The following is a 24,498-nucleotide window of genomic DNA, read 5'->3' on the forward strand; positions in this document are numbered from 1 at the left end:
TTTGTGGACATTCACACAAATATCAGTCATTATTAGTCAGGTGGTGAAAGAATTTGACCACTGGATTTACAAAAAACTTTTCAGGTTTAAGAGGGGTATCAATATTGCATCAACTACTGATGAACACATTCATTTTTATTTGAATTATTACTCTGTAGGTTTTTTTAACCATGTATTATTAATTATAACTAATTCAAATGCACATATTCACGTTATTTCTTAGTTACATATAATGCAGGCATTCCAAAACCTTTTGTCATCTAAACCTTACTCACCATATATATTTGTTTTAAGTACTCCTGAGATTTAATATATATATATATATATATATATATATATATATATATATATATATATATATATATATATATTTCAATAATTAAGTATCACATTTGTATGTTCACAGTTTCTGTGATGTTGATTAATGATCACATGGCATGCAGGTAAATAAAAATATTTCATCTTTTTTAGTAAGTGTTTTATTTACTCCTATACTTATGAATGGGAGAAACTGCAACGTGCAATATGGAGGAATAGTTCCACTTTCTAAATGAAAGAGCCAAATTTCCCATAGAAACCTGACTAGAGTCAATGCACATGCGCAGTATAAGCACGTTATGACTCCGCATGCGCATTGGCTGGTCTAGCCTGAAAAATAAGCTTTTTAAACGCTATTTAGCATAAGAAACAACATTCATGGGGCAATTAATTTCAGATTTTTGTTGTTGATTTGACATATGTAATCCTTGAAATTTCAGGATTCCCCCATTCATTAAGGTCTTGTACGAGCTGCCCGGAGGCATTGCAAATATGGCCACTGAGTGAAGAGACTTTCCTCGAAAGGGAGTTTGTTTTAAAATTATTTATTTTCATTTAAATTTTTTATGATTTAATTAATTGTCAGCTTTTCATTAAACTCACAACCACCCTGCAGTTACTTTATGAACCCTAGTTTGGGAAACCTTGATGTAATATAATGTTTAAATTACAATAAATAGAACAAGTTTTCTTACACTTTGCATTTTTTATATCATTATGGTACAATATAATGCTATTTAAATCGATGTGATAAACGAGTTAAATCAAAAGTAATCTAAAAGTAATCCAAAAGTAATCTGATTATGTTACCTTAAATGTGTAATGTAACTGATTACGTTACTGACTACAATTTTTGTCACGTAATCTGGAATCAGTAACGGATTACAATTTGTAAGTAATCTACCCAGCTCTGGCTATATTTATCACATAGCATAAATGGGTCTGTATACATATATAAAATTTGAAACTGCCTTCTGCCTATATGGTAAGTTGGGGCACTTTTTCATTGAGATGATAGGGAAAATGTCCCAATGTCCCAACGTGTGTGTGTACCTGTTTTTCTATTCAGGTGGGGACTTAAACCTGAATACACTCAGACTCGTGGGGACTCGTGTCACGGTGGGGACCTAAATTGAGGTCCCCACGGGTAAACAAGCTAATAAATCACACAGAATGAAGTTTCTTTGAAAATCTAAAAATGCATAATGTTTCCTGTAAGGTGTAGGGTTGGTGTAGGGCGATCGAAAATACAGTCTGTACAGTAGAAAAAGCATTACGCCTATGGAGAGTCCCCACAAGGATAGCAAACCAGACATGTGTGTGTGTGTGTGTGTGTGTGTGTATGTTGAGGTTTGGAGGGTGTTTCTGTATTCAGCGTTAAAAAGTTTGATAACCCCTGTTGTAGACCATAAAGACCAAACTGACACATGAACCAGCTGTTGCTTATAAAAACAGACCATAAACAACCCAAATACAAACCCATCTTAATGATAGACTATTTGCATTGTAATGTATGCAAAAAAATAAAAAGCTGCCAAATTCATTGGCTGTCTGACCTATCGCGTGCGTTTCCGGTGAAAGGTGCCACCCAATGGCCGTCCGTCTTTTTCCCCCTGACTCGACTGCTGTGCTCTCTGACCCCAGTGGCAGCGAGCGTTCATTGCACTCGTCTCTCTCGGGCTCCCCCTCTTCCCACGTCGAGGCTGTTCTCTCTCTCCTGTCTCCCTCCTTCCTCGTCTGTCGCATTTCAGTGAGAGCGCTAGTGGAGAGAGACCCCGGGGGTCGAAGGTTCTGCCCTGCCCGCCGCGACCTCAACCCCTCACGGCTTCCGAAATATCCGATGACCGTCGTTTTTTGACACATCAGCGGACAACCCCCGAGCGGTTTTGGGCCAAAAGAGAAGGTACACTCAAGTCGCTTTTGAAGAAGATAGCTGGGGGAAAAATAGCGAGGCACAAAGCGGTAATGGGTTAGAGGTGGCTGGTTGTCATGTTCGAGGGAAACCGTTTAGAACGTTGCCTCAGATACATTGGAACATTTTTACATCAGCGCAACGGATACATTTTAACATTTTCGCGGCAATATGTTGTAACATTTTCGCGCCGTCAAGTTTCTTTCACGTTCATAGCTCGGCGTCTGAATAAAGGAATTATGTAGAAAGCGGTAATATTAATTGGGTTCTATGTGCTCCTGCCTTGCTTTGTGCACAAATTATGCGTTATCAATGGGTTATTTATGCTATTTGAATGAACGTTTTTGATTCAGCTGTCTCGTAGTAAGCAGAACAGATTTCGCATTATCCGTACAATGAAATATAGACTTTCCTCGTGCAGTCTGACGCCAGTTTAGAAGCTTGGCTTTTGTTGACAGATAATTATGGAGTCAGAGGCTGCCAGCTCACCGCAAGCTGTTGGTCATAAGTGTTATTAATGTGGCCGGTCTGAAGTCGTCCAGGGAGGGTGCGAAAAGTTCAAGTTTATGGCAAAAGGTTAGCCCGCCAGAGACGGTGTGAGGCGGCGCAGCTGAACAAAATAAATGAATGCAGGTAACAATGAGGGAGATTTGTTCTTAAAACAGTCTTGTGTATGTGTTTAATTACCCGCAGAACATATTAACACGACTTAAGATCAATAAATAGACATTCATTTTTTTAAACAATGAATTGAGCTTTTCTCTTTGTTGTTATAGGGAGAAGGCTGTAAAGCGTTGTGGGAAAGGTGCATTTGACAGTTGAAAATGCATGTTGCAAAAACAAACAGGAAGCAGAGTATAGGTTTTCAAACTCCGAAAACATTATGAAGAGTAAGTTATGTATGGAATAATGTACAGTTAGTTGGTCATTAACAATAAATATACTCTGACAGGGTGGTTAGGACCCCGATGCAAAAATATTAATTATTATAACTATTACTCCATGTCACTTCTTCTATGGACTAGTTATGTGTTACATTTATTGCTTTATTTGAAGTTGTCTGCTATTCACCTTTTTTTTTTTTTTTTTTTTTTTTTTTTCCTTACCGGTTCTTTGTTCTTCCCAGCATTTTTGGTGACCTCTAAAGTTCTAGCATCTATGAAAGGGTTTATGCTCATAAAATTAATACTGGAGTAAAATTCATGCTTGTGTTGGTATGAAAATTATTTAATCCTGCCTGGTAAATTAAAAAAATCCCAAAATTAAGATTTACATAATTATAAACTGAAATAATACTTTTCAAAGGGATATGGTGATGGGGGAAACCGTATGCAAGGAAAAACTATGTTTCAGTGTTTTTGCACTTGCTTAAAAAGCTTTTGTGTTTTCTCTCATTGATTATTTTATGATCAGATTACTGAAAATATTGATACTGTCTCAGTACCATCTCGTTAGCTGTATTTGGTTTTGCATCATTGACATCTTGGCATCTCTGTTTGGTGACTCAGATCCAAGCCTTGGGACTAAAGGATGCTTGCTCACCGGATCTGCACTGCACTGCTGTGACCTGCTCATGCCCCATCCCGAGGTGCCATGGCACGTAGAATATCCTCCCAGGGGAAGGTCACCATCTCCGTGGATGAGTACAGCTCCAACCCAACCCAGGCCTTCACCCACTACAACATCAACCAAAGCCGCTTCCAGCCCCCTCACGTCCACATGTGAGTGTCTGTGTACAGTGTTCCTGTAACTGAAACATTGATTTAACTGATTGATTGAGGACAGAACAGAATGTTGACAGAGAGGACATCTGGTGGCTTTTGTCTCATATCGCCCGACAGGTGATCCGGAGGCTCCTGCAGCTTCACTTCTGTTGTAATGAATTATATTGACCTTTCTAACTTGATATTGTTGCGACGTTTGCATATTAAACATTTTAATGAGATTTTTTTGAAGGCATAACAGGGTTTAATAATGCTCTCATGTCTAAGAAAATGGCACTGTGTAAATCTAGTCCAGTTTCAAACTGGCTATTTATTATTTCTTTGTTGTTTTTTTATTTTCAGTCTTGTAGACTGAATGCAAAAACATTTTAGGTCATGTACACTTTCAGTCAATAGCTTGGAATAATTCAGATTTACTTTTAGATATATTTTTTATGTTATGCTCACCGTTATGTTCACCAAGGCTGCATTTATTTAATGAAAAATATAGTAAATATTGTGAAATATTATTACAGTTTAAAATAACTGTTTTTGATTGCTATATATTTTAAAATGTAATTTTCCTGAGATGACAAAGCTGAATTTTAAGCAGCCATTACTCCAGTCCTCAGTGTCACATGATCCTTCAGAAATCATTCTGATATGCTTAATAATTGTAATTATTATACAAACTTTCGACCAATAATGTGTATATATAATCAGTACACATACATCTTTTTCAGCAATAAAGCATTTGTATCCACAATTCTTTATTGTAATAGAGATGTTAGGGTTAAAACAGTGTAAGACGCGCCTCGTGTTCTTGTACTTATTAACCAGAGGGAGGTCAAAGGTTAGTTGAGTTGATTAGCTCTTTAACAATAGCTCTTTGACCCCAGGGTCAGAGCTCACCTCTAAAGAAACCTGACTATTGACTGATGCTGATGATGGCATAATGAGGCTTGGTGCAGATACTAAAGAATGGACCAACCTGATTAGCTGAGCCTTTGCTGCTTTAATGATACCATGCAATTAAGGCACATCAGCACAAGCAAAAGGGATCGACCAGGATGCATGTGCCATTGAATTGCTTTTAGCTCAAGTGTGGAAGAAACAGCTATTTGTCATTAAATTAGGTAACTCAATGCAGTATACTTTGAGCAACAAATGTCCAGTGCAGAGCGATTTATCAGTGCAATGTATGGCAATAATCCTGGAAAAATAGGTAGACTGTGACATAATTCAAATAGGAAGCTCAGAAAGTGGTTCTTTCTCCTGCCACTTTCAATTCACACAAATTTTGTTGTAAACCTGTATGACTTTCTTTTGCAGAACACAAAATATATATTTTTTTGTCCATACAATGAAAAAAAAAAGAAAAAAAAAAGATATTTTGAAGAACTGTTTTTGTCTATACAATTAAAGTCAATGGTGTGCAAAACAATTTTGCACTCAATTGACTTTAATTGTATAGACAAAAACAGTTCTTCAAAATATCTTTTTTTTTCTTTTTTTTTGTAAGGTTGTAGAATTTTCCTGGGCATCTTTAAAAGGTTAAAATTGCTGAAAATTAACCCTCAAGCCATCTGTTTCTTCATCAGAACAGAATTGGAGTAATTTTGCTTTACAGCACCTGCTCACAAATGGATCCTCTGCAGTGAATGGGTGCCATCAGAATGAGAGTCTAAACGGCTGATAAAAACATCACAATAATCCACATGACTCCAGTCCATCAATTAACATCTTGTGAAGTGAAAAGCTGTGCTTGTAAAAAATTCATAGTTAAGATATAGTTCTATAATATCGGTTTCTCCGGTGAAATAGTTGTCTGACCTGAATCAGGAGAGAAATATGCACAGATCAAGCACCATTTACAAGCAAAAAAACATTTTAAACAAATATGTTGGTGGATTTTGATGTAAGAGGACAATAGCGAATGGACTTTTTTTTACTGGAGGAAGTGATATTATGGATTTTGGACACAAGTGATGGATTTGTTTCTTTCACAAATTTTCATTTCACAAAACATTAATTTTTTAACTGAAGTCATGTTGTGGATTATTGTGGTGTTTTTATCAGTTGTTTGGACTCTCATTCTGACGGCACCCATTCACTGCAGAGGATCCATTGGTGAGCGAATTATGTAATGATACTTTTCTCAAAATCTGTTCCGATGAAGAAACAAACTCATCTACATCTTGGATGGCTTGAGGGTGAATACATTTTGAGCACATTTTCTTTTTTGGGGTAAACTATTCCATTAACCTTTCCTAACTCACTAATAATCTTTACATATAAAGAAATGTTCCTTTTTTCCACAGGGTAGAGCCCCTTCCCTACGATGCACCAAAGCCTGCGGGTCATACACGTTTCGTCTGCGTCTCAGACACACACTCGAGGACAGATGGAATCCAGATGCCTTTTGGCGATGTGTTGCTTCACACGGGTGACTTCACTGAACTCGGCCTACCGTCTGAAGTGAAGAAGTTTAATGACTGGTTAGGTAAGTGTGCAAAACCAGTCCTGTTACCTTTGCTGACATGCACTTCCCCTGTTCTCACAACATGATTTTTTTTTTTTTTAAAGAGCCTGTGCTATGGTGGCCTATTTTAAGATTGATGCATATCAGTGTTGTATGTTTTGTAATTTCAATGCAAAAAAAAACATTATTATTGTTACCTGATTTTTACTGAATTTAATAAGCTGCAATGCACACAGCATTTCTAGCGAGTAGGAAGGCCTTTGTTATTGCTGAGGGTGAAGAAGGTCAAAATGGAAATTGAAAAATGCCCAGCTGTTGGCTTTAATAGGTGCCCTTCAGCCTGGTCTTATTGGCCTCGGCAGCAATTCACTTTGATGAAATCAGGGTTCTTTAAGGTTAGGGAGGTCAAAAATATTGTTTATCTGGTGAAATCAAAGTCATGCTTCCGCCTACAATTGGCAGCCACAGTGAGCTGTAAATGTCTCTAGTCTGTCAAAGCTATTAGAAATTTCTATATTTCATTTTATTTCAGATGCTAGGTCACTAAAGAATGTGGTCTAAAATGTCACTTCTCAACATCTGAATAGTCATATGGCTGTAGAGAGCATGATACTGTGAAATATTGTTTTCTGTTTGCTTCCAAAATCGGTCATTCTCATTATCTGTCTCCTCTTACAGGCAGTCTTCCCTACGAGTACAAAGTTGTCATCGCTGGAAATCACGAACTTACATTCGATAAAGATTTTATGGCGGAACTTGTAAAGCAGGATTACTACCGTTTCCCCTCAGTTTCCAAGCTGAGGACTGAAGACTTTGACGATGTTCAGTCCCTCCTTACAAACTGTGTGTACTTACAGGACTCTGAGGTCACCATTAAAGGATTCAGGATATACGGGACTCCGTGGTAAGCATTTCTAAATAATTGCTGTCATCACATTGCTTGTTACTTCCTGTTTGTGACATCTGTCATGCAGAATATTAAGTGAGTTATTCAACATTTGAATCGGATATCCTCAGCCAAGGCCATAACCAGGATTAGTTTATATAAAGTGAATTATGAAAATCATGCTCTGGATTACCCACTTTTCACAATCCAGTCAATTCCAGATGGATAAAATCTTGAAATCTTGTCCTACATGTTTTTTCTAGTGGAATATTTTCATGTTCACTACAGTAGATGGAGTATAAATAAATACCTATATATATATATATATATTAGTAGTGGTGTAACTGTTAAAATTCCTCACGGTTAGGTTTAAGTCACATAACATTGCATATTTGACTGTACAAATTAAAGATTAATTTTCATTAAAGTTACTTTATTATGTTATTTTATGTTATTTTACATTTGATAACTTTATTCAGTTTCTGTACCTAAAAACTAATATTAGACCTACCTAAAAACCTTAAATAATTTAAATAAAACACATATACATATATACACACACACACACACACACACACACACATATATATATATATATATATATATATATATGTATGTGTGTGTGTGTGTGTGTGTGTATGTGTTTTATTTAAATTATTTAAGAAATATAAAATCACTTATTAAACTTAAACTCCTTGCATTTATTTGACTTCTTACATTGGTAGTTAGGGGCACAAATGGGCTACTAGGTGGTCCCTGAATAATCTGATTTGATTAGACATGGTACTTGGTCTGAAAAGATTAGGAACCACTTCTGTAAAATATTTAGAAAATCCAGCAAGATCCTTTTTGGTAAACCGTATTTCCAAGAATACATTATTTGGTGCTGTTTTCATATTTGCTTTCATCTTTTTAGGTTAATATAGAATCAGTAGCTGCAGTTCGTTTTGATAAAGCTCCATAAATCACAATCAGTGCTATGTATATACAAACCATATGCAACATATGTCAAGTTCGTTAGTTAAGTAACAGATGGCCGATTGACCTACATTAAGTTTGTATTTGATTTACTGAAACTGAATAAGGTTTATGTCTCTTGAATGATTTCTCATGGCTGTCTTATACCTTGAGATAAACTGATTATCTTCAGCCATGGACAGAAAGACCTTTGTAGACCTGGGTTATGTTAGACGCTGTTGTACTCTCTGCTCCGCAGGACACGAGACGTGTTCTCACTCGCTACAGATAGTGTTACACACACACACACACATACATACGAACATTCACTCTCTCTCTTTCATTCCATCTCTGTTTCTCTGTTACTCTTTACGCACACACAGCCGTCATCACACATTGGCATCTTTCATACGAAGACCTCATCGTTTGATGAGCAGACCATTATCTCAGTTAACCCTCACCCACTGGGCTGCCCCTCTCTCCCATGGGACGCCAACAGAGCTGTGTTAGATTTCAGGTGTGAATAGATGCCTAGCAGTGTTTGGCACTGAGAGCATTGTGGCAGTGTGACACAATTGTCGACAGCTACTAGAAGCAGTTTATCACCTGGAGACGACGCTGAAGAGTCAGCTGAAAGTTGATGAGAATTGCTTAAAAAGTTAAAAAGTGTGTATAAATTTAATGAGGTTTTTGTCATCTATTTCACAAATGATTCACATATGCACATAATTGTTTTCCTACCCTCATTCTAATGCTAATGAACCCAGATTATTCAAAATAAATATTTTAAATATATTCTGAATTTGCATAAAACATGCCTAAACAGGCTGCATTTTAAAAATTTTTTTTTATATATTATTAGTAATTTTTAATATTTCATTATATAAAATATAGTTAGTACTTTTTATTAACTATATTATAATTTATATTTCTGTTTCTACTACTACGAGTAATAAAATTATTTTTACATTAATTGGTAATGATAATAAAAAAAGTAAATCTCATTTGCATAACTGTCAAACAGGCTGCATTTTGTAATTTATTTGTATTTTATTATATAAATATATTAGTGCTATCAAATCGATCAATTTTGTTACATACAATATAGCTAGTACTTTTATAGAGTAATTTAAGTATTTTGTTTGTAAGAATAATATCATATGTTTATTACCATTTTAAATTATGTATATTGTTTTCATTTATTTTATTGTTTGCTTAATTTGTCAAATTGTTTTTTTGAAAATTTGGGATAGTTTTTAGTGCTAACTTGCTGATAATTTTGATTTCTGTGTAACAAATATTACACAGAAATACTCACTATTTGAACCACCACATTGTGATTTATTTAGCTTGATAGTCCAGACACAATACTATCTAGTCTATCTGAAATATCTTAAGGTCTTCAAGCCAACCAGAATTAGAATGCTAATTTTGGTAAGAAGTGGGAAAACCAGACATCTGCGATGGGTGGTCTTGGTGGGGGTGCACTTTGGTCATAGTTTTCCCAGCCTCTCCTGCAGGAAGTGCTTTTTGTTCCAACACATCCTGGTGCTTTGTTGAGAGCCAGGATCAAAACGTGAGGCTGACCCCGGTGTGCCCCTCCAAGTGCGTGCTCGCAGTGGGCCACTCTGACCCTCCTGACCCCGGCCTCAGCTATCAAGGAGGTCATTTACGCAGCTTCATTCTTCTTCCTTACAAAGTGCTCAGTCAGGCTTGACTCTCGTCTAGCCCAAGGTAGAAGATGAGAAGGTTTTATGTACATTTATTTATCGGCATTCCCTTTCATGGCGGTACTCCCGTCAGTACATTGACCTTGACTTGATTACTCTCTACAAATATCCAATATACCTTTGTATGCCTAACCATAACATCTAATAGAAGCGAGGCTGTCTTGTATAGCTTGGCAACCACTATCCTGATAACGCTACATGTGGTAATCCTGCTTACGATACGCCAGATATCTACACTGATATGTCGCGTATATATTCCAGCTTGCAGCTGTGATTGGTTTGATTAACGTGTAAGCTGGTTGTGCAAGACGTTGGTTTGGCTTTTGAAAATCAAAGGCTCTTTAATCCTCTTAGGAAAGGCAGACGCAAGTCATGTGACCCGAGTTCATCTTGGGTGAGTGTTTGCAAGGCCAGGCTGTAATACATAGTGGGTGTGTGTCTCTTGCTGCCATAGAAACCGTATCACTGCTTCATTCTTATGATTATGATGTGCTTGTGAATGAATGATCGGGGATGATATAACAGTCGATTGTGGTTTTTCAGGACACACAACAAAGCTGTTTATCTGCATTAGTATGGATACTAGATATAAAGTGTAAGGTTTTCTCTCTGTGTGTGGTCAGAACTGTGTGAAGCTGATAGCGCTGATTACTTCATGATAGTATTGGTAGCATTAATATGTCATTTAAAGTGAGGACAGTTTGTCCCCATTACTTTATGCTTATGTCAATTGTCCCCAGAATTTTATGAAATGGCTCTACTGTTTGAAGTCAGTAGGATTTTTATTTTCTTCAGTAGGGGTGGGTGATATCCCGGTAGACACAATTAACCAACAGAAATTTGTCAAACGACAGAGATTTTGGAATGTCGTCTCTATCAAGGTTTCACACTCACATGACGCTGTGCTATGTGGTCATGAAAACGAATTGCTTGCAGGTATTTTTAAGCATTGTGGTGTTGAAACGACAGTATGTTGGATCCGGGCAGCTCTTAAAGTGACAGCAGTCTAATATTCCCGCTGTCTCTCATTCATGTCAATCAAACAACTAAAGAGAGAAAATCTCTCACTGCTCTTGACTAAATCACTTTTGTAACTTAAATAAGAAGAAATAGCTATATATTTAATTCTTATATAAAATAAAAATCTTAAATTTTCATATTGCATACTTTTTCTATTTTAATTTTTGTTTTGAAGGTATGGTAAATACTGGTAAAATGTACCAACAATGACATTTAAAAATATACACTTTTTGATATACCATAAAAATAACAGGTAGTCCATCTGAATTATATAACATTTAGGCTATCCATCTCATAGTAGCCTACCAAAATTTTATTAACAGTGAAAGTGAAATCTTATTGTAGTCTTCAAATCTGGGTACTGTCTTGTGTTTTAAAATCACTTACAGAGGAAGTTTGGTCCCATTAGTCTAACATAACAACTCATGCTGCTGTAAGCTTTTCTTTCTTTTTTTTTTCTTTTTTTCTTCACTCGCAATCTTTACAACACACATTACATTACTTCATGGCACACTCGTTTTATGCATATTTGGCACCACCTATTGTTGTCTAAAGTCTAGACCCTGAATAAGATGACCGCATTTTTTCAGATGTATTTCCAAGAAAAAAACATTCTTATATTCGGGTCAATATGGCAGTTTTTTTTGATATTCATCAAAGAAAAAATGCAGTTTCCACTAAAATATTAAGCAGCACAACTGCTTTAATCATTGATAATAAGAAATGTTTCTTGAGCAGCAAGTTGAGTATATATTGAGTCTGATTTCTGAAGGATCATGTGACACCGAAGACTGGAGTAATGGCTTTTCGGCTTTGCCATCTCAGGAATAAAATGTATTAAAACAGAAGGCAGTTATTTTTAAATGGTAGTAATATTTCACATTATTACTGATTTTACTGTGACCAAAAAATGCTTAGAGAGACTTATTTCAAAAACATACAATAAAAATGATTATGCTATTAATAATAATAATTATAGTGATATTTATACAATTATTTTTCCCTTCTCTGTATGATATATATTATATGATATAATTGGGTCATATGTTTCCTTTCGATCAGGTATGCAAACTTTTCTCAGAAGGCTAAAAACAGATGTGTTGTGTTTAAAGTAAATAGTTTGAAAACTATTGGACCTTTATTACTAAAACTGAACTTATGCACAGTTTAAATGTGAAAAACATAAATTATGCATTGTTGTAATCTTTTTAACAGTACAGAAACCAATGCAATTTTTACAAATGGCTGTATTGATTGCTTTGGTCTAAATAGCCAGTGTAGCATATTGGGTCTCCTGTGTAAACTGACCACCTTTCTAGATGATTTCATTCTCACCGGCAAGGTTGAGAGAAATATAAACATTTTGTGAAGTGTTAAATCACATAATGCACTGACTTTACTACACACGTAGACACACAGGCTTGTTATAACATGTTGACAGCTTAATGTGCTTTAACGTACTGTACCTCAGTAGTGTTGACTCTCGAAGGCCTGCTAATGAATAATAATGAACTCATCTGAATTGACTGAATTAAGGTGTTGACATGTATCTATAACAGTCTGATGCTTCTCATCTCTCCTCTGATTTCACATTCACCCTTCCACAATGTGATGGCTTTCACATGTTCACCGAGCATCGATCCCATGGCCTTGTTGTTGCAAGTGCCACACTCTTGCAGTTGAGTCATATGCTTCTTGTTCTTTAGCTTCCCCATGTTAAAATTTTTTTTCATTCATCATTGACCTTCATGGAAAATTCGCAGAACTCGCATACTGTGTGTAAATGTAATTACCCCGTCCATCCGGTCCTCTCAGCTATCAACAGGAGCCTCTATAGAAGCAACAGTTTTCTCCGGCTCCTGACGACAAGCTACCTGCTCACGTCACTGATTGTAAGCTGACCCCTGGCCCAAAGGTGGCGTCATTTGTCAGTGGTAATTAACAGCTGACATCTCCTCTGCTGGGCCTGAAGGCTGGTGGCGGTTGCGGTACCAGGCAGGGAGGATTGAGGTGGAGGGCATAGTGAGGGCACAGTGAAGGAGAGAGCGATGGGTCGACCAAAAAAGGGGTCAGATGCTGTTAGTAGGCAGGCTGTACAAAAATATGTCAGCCATATAGAAGTTTCTCTTAAAACTGATCTATTCACAAGCATAAATAGTTGAGTGGGCCACAAGGTTTTTTTTGGGGGGGGTGGGGTGGGCAATGTGCAGACGCATGTTTTATTTAGTCGTAGTCTACCTTTGTGGTCAGGGTTATTTTAAAAGTTTGTTGACAAGTTGTTTTTGTTTTGCTTTGGTTTAACTGCAGTCTGGTTAGCTTTAGTGCAGCATGACAAATGTATTTTGGCCTGTATTTTGTTTGGAGAGGAACAGTTTTTTTTATTGTATTTCAGTCATCAAGGCTGTTGTGGTAAACCAGCACTATCAAAGAGGGGACAGATTAAAGTTGTTTTAATATTTTTATTTTAACTTGTTTTATTGAGAGGCTAGGTCTTGTTTTTCTTTCTTCCTTAGATTTGTTTGGATTCAGGGGGTCAGTCTTTTTTCTTAGCAAATGAAAGAACAGCTTTAAGTTAACATGAAGCAGTCTTTCCTAAGCTATTTCTCATCCATAATGTGAGATTTTTTTGAGTGCAACAGCACTAATTCAAAGAGAAACAAACTACACTAACTGTTAAAAAGTTTTTAGTTTTTGGAAAGAAATGAATAGTCCTGTTCAGAATGGATGCATTAAATTCATTAAAAGCGACAGTAATTTATAAAGAATTCTATTTGAAATAAATGCTGTTCTTTTGAATTTTCTATTCGTCAAAGAATCATGAAAAAATTATCAGTTTCAACAAAAATATTAATCAACATCTGTTTTAAGCATTGATATTAATAAGACTGAGCAGCAAATCAGCATATTAGTCTGATTTCGTGTGATACTGAAGACTGGAGAATTAGCTGCTGAAAAATCAGCTTTTCCATCACAAAAATAAATTACATTTTAAAAATATAGTAAAGTAGAGAACTGTTATTTTAAACTGTAGTCATATTTCACAATATTGCTGTTTATACTGTATTTTTGATCAAATAAATGCAGCCTTGGTGAGCGTAAAATACTTTTCGAAAACCCCAAACTTAGACGTAATGTATTTTCAGACTTTGATACAGGAGTTGTTTTTGGATTCATTTACATCGAAATGTAAATGTTACATGTCTGATATTTGCACCATATTATTAGGAATATTGAACAGATTTGCTGTCAGACTTGCTCTGGGATGTGCTCTGCGTGGGACATTCACAAAATCACACTAGACAGGAAATCCCAACAATGTCTCATTTCCTCTCTACTCTCATTTCTCTTTTTGTTCCATGTCCAGCTCTGCTTTTCTCTCCTGACCGTTGATAACCTTCTCCAACATCACTTTCACAATCACACATCTTTCCCTGATCCCCCTCTCTTTTGCCGTCCTGCTGTCAGGGGCAGATAAATATTTCAGTAATCCTTTTTGCATGTGAGGTGTTTGAAGGACTGGCAGGCCTGTGCATTAGAGTAACACACTGATTCCAAAGTAAGCACTGGGAGTGTGTGTTTGTGTTTTACTGAGGCTCAGCCGGCTGCTCCTGTGTGCCACTGTGTGTGTATGTGTCCAGGTCACCGGGAGTTCATCAAAACAAAGTGCTGACGCAACCAAAACAAACACACACGCAGACACAAATAATACACTTGTGTCTCTGTACTGAACAGAGTTTCTGACAGTGAAAGCTTTCTTTTCTCTTTTCTCTCACTCTCACTCTCTCTTTTTAAACTTACATGGTTAAACTTTATTTAATTTCTTCTTCTTTTTTCTTCAAAAGTAATGGGCTTAAGAAAATATAATGATTATATTAACTTTATTCATTATAATTAGAGGTCGACCAATAGTGGATTTTACCGATACCGATAGCTAGGTTGGAGCACACTGGCCGATACCGATTTATCAACCGATAGTTTTCAAAATGGATACTGAATGAAAGCTAGTGCTTTACTATTTAAAAAAAAACAAAAAAAAAACAGTAACAGTACTGAACCATACTTTGTAAATGAATAAAAATATTAATATTATTTACTATATTGATCATTTAAAGTTATTTCATAGTTTGCTAATGTTAAAAGAAGAAACTTTAAAATTTTAAATTGTAGCTAATAGTGAATGTTGAAATGAACACACTCTAACAAGGAACAATACTTCTACAGTTTTCATTAATGCTACCAATGGACTCTTATTGTTAAGTGCTAACATTTAATTTCAACTGTCATGCTTAAAGATGGCCATCTTTAAATATCTACACAAGGACATAGCATTAAAATTACATACATATGGATATTGTATGTGTACTCACACACTTTATTTGCTTCTATTTTTTTAACACTTGATAATTATCTAATCAAAAAAAAAAAAAAGTTAGTCACACACCGGGCAAAAGCTCAGCGCTGCGTCTAGGAGAACTCAGAGGTATCACACACACACACCAGACGCTTTGCGTTCAAATCAAGTGGCGGTCTAAAACCATTAATTTAATCACCAAACAGACATAAGTTTGCTTCAAAAATGAACAATGTGGCATAAATGAGTTTGAAGTTCGGTGTTTAAAAAAACAGAGCAAGCTGAAAGAGAAATCGCGATCTATTACAGCTCTCTATATGAAGCATACAGACTTTATTAGAGCCACAGAAAGACAAATGTTTTGCTGAAAAATGTACAATAATTTATAGCCCAGGGTGAAGTCATTATGTACACTCACAGCGATTTGAGACAAATATAATGTAATTTAATAGAAAACTATGTGAATGGCGCTCTGTTCCATGACATGTCAGCTGTATTTAAATGCGAGTCTGGAGTTTCCCGCTCTGTGCCGCGCGCAGTGTCACGTGTCAAAATAAACATGTGCTGTCAGTGATTTCCGCCTCTATGCCAGTGGACCCTTCTCAGCCACTCCAGCAACAGTTGCAAACCGGAAAACTATCGGCATAGATTTTTGCCGATAACCGATAGTTGCAGCAATCAACTATCGGTGCCGATGAATCGGTCAACCTCTAATTATAATAATGTTTAATTATGTTAATTATATTTAAAAGTCACTGAAAAATGTTTTGGGTTCATTTTACATCAAAATTTTGTAAAATAATTATTCATTTAATTATCGGTGATCTTTAAATTTACCGTAAAGAGTAAAACCAGAGGTTTATTTTTGCAATAATTACCAGCTGTGCTATAACTCTGTTTAACAAATAATAAACAGACATTACATACTGATAATGAGATATTTATATTGAGAACAAAGAGACCATAAAGTGATATAAGAGGCATGAACCTGGCACAGTGTTTGAAATTGGTCACTAGGGACGAATGTATAAATTGAAATTTAGATTGACCAATCAGAATCAAGTATTCCAGTGCGCCATGTAATAATAAATTTCCTTTTACACTGCCTGCCTTTATTTGTTTTCTGTCTGTGATTCCCGTTTTTATGTGCATGTCGGGAAGTAATGATATCTCATTGTCGACTAGCTTTGAAGTACGGATGAAAGCCTGACTCGGGTGCTGACGTTTATGTGTGAGTTAAAGCAGATGGGCCTGAGTATGTTTGCATGAAAGCTACCAGGGTTTGAGAGATTGTACCCATGAGTACCAGCCTGGTGCACAGTGTTCGAAAGCAACCACTCGCCTTTATTTGCCTTCCCATCAATCAACCACGGACAAGCCCGGCTACCCAACATACACACATACACTGAGACCTCAGCAGCCATTTCCTGTGTTCAGGCTCTATTTGATCCACTATCAACTCCATTCTCTCAAATCTATGATGAAGTGCTAATGGATAGACAAACAGTAGACAAGCCTGTGATGATGGACATTAAAATCCAAAAACGACTGCTCTTTAGTTTGGTTAATGACGGAGGATGGCAGTAAAGCAACTGCTTGTATTTGAATATCTGGTTATAATCAATGTTAACCATGTAAATCCAGGATTAGTCCTAGACCATGTACTAACCTGGAAATTTAATCAGTGTTGTTATTGTAAGCTAAAACTGTTAATAATTTGAGTAATTAAAACAAAGCTGAAATAAAATAAGATGATAAACGGAGAAATTGTCTAAAAAATGCTGCTTTGGAAACTGACTGAAATTAAAATCAGTTGAAGTACTAAAGTTACTAAAACTGAAACAAATCAAATAAATTAAAGCTATAAAAAATAATAGAAAAAAAATAAATTCTAGCTATAGAAATATTAATAAAACAAAAACAAATAAACAAATGACAAGCATGTAACGAAATTACTTAAAAATTAAAATAAATTAAAAACTGAAAATATAAAAGCTAATAAAAATTGTATATAAATAATACTAAAATAACATTGGATGCAATAAAATGATAAACAAAGGCTGTGTTTTTCATGTAGCTTACAGTTTTTGTCTGACAAACAGCAATGATTGACATTTTGTTGATAGCTTGGTTCCTATTTCTATAACATTACTGTGTGTGCCCACAATGAATCTCATTGGTCCAAAATGGTCTGCTCTCATTTTTGCTTTCAAAGTTTCTTTTTTTATTTATTTTTTTGGTTTTTGATGATTGATAAGTATAATTCAGCAATTTTATCTTCCGTGTGTGTGTGTGTGTGTTTTTTGTCACGTCTGATTAGGAAACGTATTTGGAGAACAGCTGTCTTATTTGACAGACCTTGTTCTTTTGCAAGGTTTAACTGGGTCTCTAAGTTTAATTTGCAGTTATTTTAAAGCGACAGTCTCCATGCTTTTCCATTTTTTTTTTCCCTCTAAAACCTTTTTCACTCTCTCTGTAATTGGTTTTCAATACTCCGCTCCAGGGCTGTCTTTCTATTGTTATTCTTAGGTGGTACAAATGACTGGGCCCTGGTCCCTTGTCTATTTCAACATAATTCAGTGAATGAAAAAGAAGATCCAGGCCTCGGGTCTCAGAGAACATGTTATGAAAACCCTTTCCCCCTCTAGTCTTAACCTTCTGCTTCTCGGAGGCTCTGACTTTGTCAAGTGCTCGTTGTAAAATGACCTCTGGACAGCTGGGCATGTGAGCTCATACATATATGTATGTCTGTGAGTACAGTAGAATCAAGCTCTTTAAGACTCATTAATGTGATTAGCTGCTACAATTAAGCTGTTTAGTATTTGTAATCTCATCCTTTCAAATGCTGCTTTTGTTTCAAGCAGTTTTATATTCATCAGATTCATCCGTCAGGTCATATCACAACAGAATTCACAAAAGTCTTGTTTTGTGTAGTGATGTAATTTCTTAAGATAAATTAGAATTAGTTTGTAAGTCAAAATGCTGCGTTTTTGCGCTGCCTGCAGATTACTGTAATAATAATAAAGAGGCACAGTGTTTTTGATGCGACTGGCTTCATGGGAGTTCATCACTTGAACATGTCCTATGTAAGAATGCTTTTATATGTGCTGAATGCTGCTTAGAATTTTCATAATTAGACAATTGGAATTGGAAATTAGCAGATTTTACCTTTGTGGTTTTAAGACAAGTCTTCAAGGGTTAGTTCACCCAAAAATGAAGATTCTGTTATTAATTACTAAACCTATAAACACAAACCCATAAAACCTTCATTCATCTTCGGAACACACATTAAGACATTTGTGATGAAATCAAAGAGCTTTCTGACCCTGCAGAGACAGCAATGCAACTGACACGTTCAAGGCCCAGAAAGGTAGTAAGAACATCATTAAAATAGTCCATGTGACATCAGTGGTTCAACTGTAATGTTCTGAAGCTACGAGAATACTTTTTGTGCGCAAAGAAACTAAAATAATGACTTTATTCAACAATTTATTCAACAATTTCTTGAACGTGGTAGTTACTCTGCTGTCTATGCAGCGTCACAAAAAAATTGGTATTTCATCAAAAATATCTTAAGTTGTGCTCTGAAGATGAATGAAGGTCTTACGTGTTTTGGAATGACATGAGGGTGAGTAATTTTTGAGTGAACTATCCCTTTAATTTAAGCAGTTGTAAGCATGCATACTCACAAATTTTTGCATAAAATCTGTGTATGAATGTCTTTACGAATGTCTTTACATCTTCCAAATGGAAGATTAAATTTCTATTTCCCAATCTTGGGCACATGGTTGCTCATTTAAAGTACTCCAAATTCATTAACATCAGAACAGAGGTGTGTGATATTGACAAAAAATATCTCAATATTTTCTGGGATTTTATAGGTAACTATAATTAGACGATATAAGTTAGTTATTGTGCTGGTATCTTAAGGACTGCCGTGGACAGCTGACTCCTAAAGTTTTTGATATTCTTCATATTCTGTGCAGTGGTCAGTTCACACTGATAGAAATTAATCTTTTCCAATAAGTTTAAATAAATTTTTCCCTTTTAATTGGCATTTTTACCTTTCTAAAATTGTGCTTTATCTTTTGAGTCAATTTCTTACATTTAAATCAGTGAATTAGAATGAGACATTTGGGCTCTTACCAAGCAAATGAAATCAGTATCAATAAAATGTATCTTTGCAATGCAGGGGAAACACTGAAGCTGCATCTGATTTGGCATTTAGATGTATTTACACACTTATTTCTATCCTAAGATAGAAATAAGACAAAAGTAGCAAAATTGTACTTTTAAGACTGGAATCCAACCCCAGGGGTTTCCTTGCATCCAGACCATTCATTTTAGCTATGCTGAAAAAATGGGCCATTCAGAAACGGTTGTGATGTCACAACTAGGGGTGTAACGATAAATCGATTAATCTAATGCATCGCAATTCTCTCTGAAATCGATTCTGAGCTTAGTTTTAGCAGCAGATGGCACTGTATGCTTGAGAAACAACTTGCTTTCAGTTCCTTACACACACACACACCACTTGAACTTAAAATAATCATTCATAAAGTTCAAAAAGGTTGAAGCGAATTACAAGAGTGTTTACAGTGGGTTGTGTTTACATTAATCTTGCGTCATAAAAGCAGAGGTGCAAGTACATTTAACAACTCAGTTGAAAGCACAAGCGGTCTTCTTCGTGAGCATTTGAGTGTGCAGTTATTAGAGCGCCATCTGCTGTTAAAAACTAAGTTCAGAATCGATTCAAGGGAGAATCGCGATGCATTAGGATAATCACAGACTCGATCCATTAATCGATTTATCGTTACACCCCTAGTCACAACCATAAGCACATTAACATAGAGGCACTTCCATTTTAGCGTTTGTTTCAAGCTCTGTTGAAATCCTGAACCGTAGTGCAGCCTCTAAAGTGCTGTTGAGCAGTTGCAGACATTGCTCTCCGCAGTGCTTCCAACACTCATTTGTCTGCACTGCCTCCATCCATCACCCAGCTCTGCTTATCAGCATGGGGTCAGTTCCTGCCCTCTCTACCAAGGCCTACATTTAGCCCTGGCCTCGTGCAGCCTTGTCTAGCTGGGGCCAGACACTTGGCCCTTATCAGACGGGGTCTGAGAGTGGTAAATAAAGGTCTGGCCCGGGTTACCACAGGCTGTCAGCAGGCCCGTCCCAGAGGGGAAATAAAACTCTTATTAACATGCTTCTGCTCATTGGTGCTGACAGCTTGATCAATCTGCCTCCTCTGCAGATGACCTCTGCGAACCGCCGGACGCCCTGATGGAGACTGAAATGAATAGCTTGAGTTGCGCCATGGCCTCAAATCTGATACTGCAATACTCTGAGGCATTTTTTAACTTTTTTTTTTTTTTAATGCGCCTTACCAGCTAGTTTATTTTGAAAATCTTTTTGATAATACTGTCAACTTTTGCGTATGTGTGTGAGAGCAGCATGCAGGTATGTGTATGATGATTTAGACATTTATGAAGTGTGTAAAATGCGTCGGTCTGCTCCCACAGGACCCCGTGGTTTAATGGATGGGGCTTTAACTTACCTCGTGGCCAGTCTCTCCTCGATAAGTGGAACCAGATCCCTGAAGATGTAGATATTCTTATGACACATGGGCCTCCTCTGGGTAAGCACTGAAATGTTGATGCAACTGTAGATGTAGAGCATGTATACATCAGTTTGTGTCTACAGATGGACTGTTGTATTTTAAAGTCATCATAAATGTGGTGATACGCACTAAGGATGTGATGTTGGACTTTGTCCAGGGTTCAGAGATTGGGTCCCAAAAGAACTTCAGAGAGTTGGCTGTGTGGAACTACTTAACACAGTACAAAAGAGGGTCCGACCCAAACTCCACTCATATGGGGAATCCATGAAGGTAATAACTTGGCACTCTTATATACACACACGTATACATATATATATATATATATATATATATATATATATATATATATATATATATATACATATATATATACACACACACACACACACGCATACATACATGTGCTGTGTTCGATACATCGATACGATGATGTATCATCACAGAGATTTGACGATACGAGTATTGATACAGCTGGCCCTGTATCGATATTGTGGCACGTGTGCAGCAGTGACCGCGCTTAATTTGAATACAAGAACACCGTTTAAAATGGAGTAGAAAAGTGTGAGGTTTCTAAAAAAATAATGAATAGAGCATAATATATAGGCTACAACTAGGTTTTATCTGGCAACAGAGGAACACAACTGTGTTGCCTGATATAAAGAGATGTAATCCCCGAAACAGAGCCTCCCACTTGCACAATATGGAAATATCTGCTAAATGTGATGCTTATCTTTGTCAACCTGGCAACCATGTGCACGCACTCTCCACTGTGGATAAACGCGCTTGCTTTCTGAAAACACTGGTTAGCTTGCAGTTTAGCGATCTCCACTTCAATACTCTATTATCAGAAAAGTGTCATTTATCAAGTGTTCATTTACGAGAGAGAGAGAGGCTGTGTATGCATGTATGAATTACCACTGTTTTGCCGCGTTTCTCTATTAACAGTGAAGCTGTGGCTTTAATTAGAAACAATATGATGTTACTAGCCCCTTGTTGAGAAAGATAATGTAGCTCTTGAGCGATTAAGCTATTTAGTTGATAAAATTGCAGGACAGTGCTAAAAAGTTTGTTCCTGAATGTCTGTGTGCGGTCGCAACGTGATCTGTGTGAGTGACTGAGCGTGTGTGTGCGTTAGATACAGTGAAGACAGCGCATTAGTTTACTTTAGAACTCTTCTAATTTTTATTTTTACTTTTTAAACGTAGAGAGTGTGCATCATTTGTATCATTTGTGCAATGATAACCTACCAGCAATGTAAAGATTTTTTTTTTTTTTTTTATATATTAGAATGAGTACGTTACAATATAAATGTATTATTTATGGGCATAAAAACAAGATGCAAACAATAATAATTTTGTACCTGGTGGGGAGTGCCCAATGTAAACATGAAACATGTTATAGAGGCCCTTTGTAATGCAGAGCTCAACTGCCTGCTCTGCCTATAGTTAGAAATGACCCTATAGTATGCAGTGTTTAATAAACAGCTGTTTTACTAAATTCTGCTGAGGTGAAATTCAGTGCAGTCCTGTATCGTGATACATATCGTATCGTGGCCTCAGTATCGTGATACGTATCGTATCGTGACTTTGCTGGTGATACACAGCCCATACACAGATGATACACACATAATTTAAACATTTTGAATAAATATAATGTATATACAATGTTCAAAATATTGAAGTAATAAAAAAAAAGAATTATAAAATAGAAAAATATTACAAATTGTAATATTTAAAATAATATTTGAGGATAAAGTATAAATATTTAAACATTTTATTGTATATAAAATAAATGTATAAAAATGTTTTCTTTCTCATTCTCAGGGTATGGTATAATGACAGATGGCTATACAACATTTATCAACTCCTCCACATGTACAGTCAGCTTCCAGCCTACCAATCCACCAATCATATTTGATCTCCCCAACCCAGGAAACTCCTGAGACTCATTAAACCCCACCCCTTTTTCTAAATAACTCTTCCTTACTTAAAAGTAATAGTCTTTTTGTACTGCTTGTATTTAAAAATGCATGGAAATGAAATATTTTTTAAAGTCGGATTGAAGCCGACACCATTTGAATGACTATTGTAGGCTAAGAATGAGTTGTGAATTCATATTTGTAATTTGTTTGCATCAGTTGCCTTCTGTTTTTCCTTTTTTATTGGTCAGGATCTTTAAAAAGTGCATTATAAAGGTACTCCTAAAAGCGTCAGCAATACTTGACCATGTCTGATTTAATATTAAATGTGCTTTGTAAATTTAATATAAAGTTATTTAAAGTTATGAACTCTTTGTGTGGTGCATTCAATTTTGGATTTAAATGAGTAAGCGCATACTTCACCCCGTCAAAGGGTCCAATGGGTCTGATATTTATTACTCCAATCAGACTTTGCTCTTTTCTCATCAAGAAGACACATCTTTATCTACCAGGCCATTAAACACTTTTTTCCTTTCAACATAAAATAGAGTGGCACAGTTTATCAAAAGATGGAAGCGATTATGTGTTGTGAATTGAATTTCGCATTATTGCTTTGCTGCTTTTGTCCTACAATTACAGTTTAGAAGAGGCTGAATGTGCAAATTCTCCAGATCATAAAGATACCTGGTCTGATTTTGCATTTGGCACATATTAAAACTTTCAATATAATTGTGTCTGCCTCAGGAGATATACAGAGATAAATCTGGTACCTCTCTATAAAGATTCAAACACAATTGTTTATCCCAGATTTGCAATGTCTTCGTATTCTATTGGTTTCAAAACTGGAAATGACATTACAACACGAAGCCATTTCATTTCTCCTCATCTCCATTTTTAGTTGTTGTAATAATGTGCATTGTATTTTTCACTGTGGATCTGCAATCTTGTGAGCACAAAAAACATTTTTCTGTAATTTCTGCTATTGTAAATGCTTTCTTTATATGTTTTGTGACTTTTTTATCCATTGTGACATTTAGCCAAGTTTATATGCAAATAAAACTGCAAGATTTTTATCTGAGGTCTGCCTGTTATCTTTTTGTCTTGCGAGTCAGTCAAAAAAATAATATTTTCAACATTTATACACCCTTATGTCTCTCTAAACCTGACTTAGTTTCTTCTGTGGCACATAAAAGAGGTTTAGAAGAACATATTGAGATGTTTTCCCCCCTACACAATTACAGTGAATGGTGACCAGGGACTATTAAATAAAAGGCATAATAAAAATAGTCTTAAAGCCAATATACTGACATGTTGCTTTACTGTATGTGCTTACAATTCACTTTCATTGTATGGAAAAGAGCAGCTTTTACAACTTTTAGAAATATCTTCTTTTTTTTGCTTCACAAAAGAAACAAAGTCATATTGCTTAGGTTGAGTAAATGACAAATGTTTAATTTTTGGGTGAACTATCCCTTTAAAAGCTTTGTTTCTTTCCCACACAGTAAATAACCATGCATTTTATCTGTAGTTTAGCAACGGCTTTGATTGATTAATGAAGTCCATTAATTACCCCACATCTGTCAGACTTGAAAAAGAATAGA

The 24,498-nt window shown here is 36.0% G+C and overlaps 1 protein-coding gene across 1 annotated transcript; it reads left to right on the plus strand.

The window, feature by feature from the left end:
* The first annotated feature begins 2,292 nt into the window (after positions 1-2,292).
* mpped2 (metallophosphoesterase domain containing 2b) lies at positions 2,293-23,975 on the plus strand. The gene is given in 9 exon segments (XM_058767866.1): positions 2,293-2,863; positions 3,007-3,120; positions 3,739-3,951; positions 6,255-6,436; positions 7,094-7,319; positions 20,882-20,997; positions 21,137-21,232; positions 21,235-21,249; positions 22,803-23,975. Coding segments are annotated over 7 exon segments (882 nt in total). The 5' UTR covers positions 2,293-2,863; positions 3,007-3,120; positions 3,739-3,823; the 3' UTR covers positions 22,922-23,975.
* Positions 23,976-24,498: the final 523 nt, after the last annotated feature.

The sequence above is a fragment of the Onychostoma macrolepis genome, chromosome 25 (genome assembly GCF_012432095.1).
Source record: "Onychostoma macrolepis isolate SWU-2019 chromosome 25, ASM1243209v1, whole genome shotgun sequence".
Lineage (NCBI taxonomy): Eukaryota > Metazoa > Chordata > Actinopteri > Cypriniformes > Cyprinidae > Onychostoma > Onychostoma macrolepis.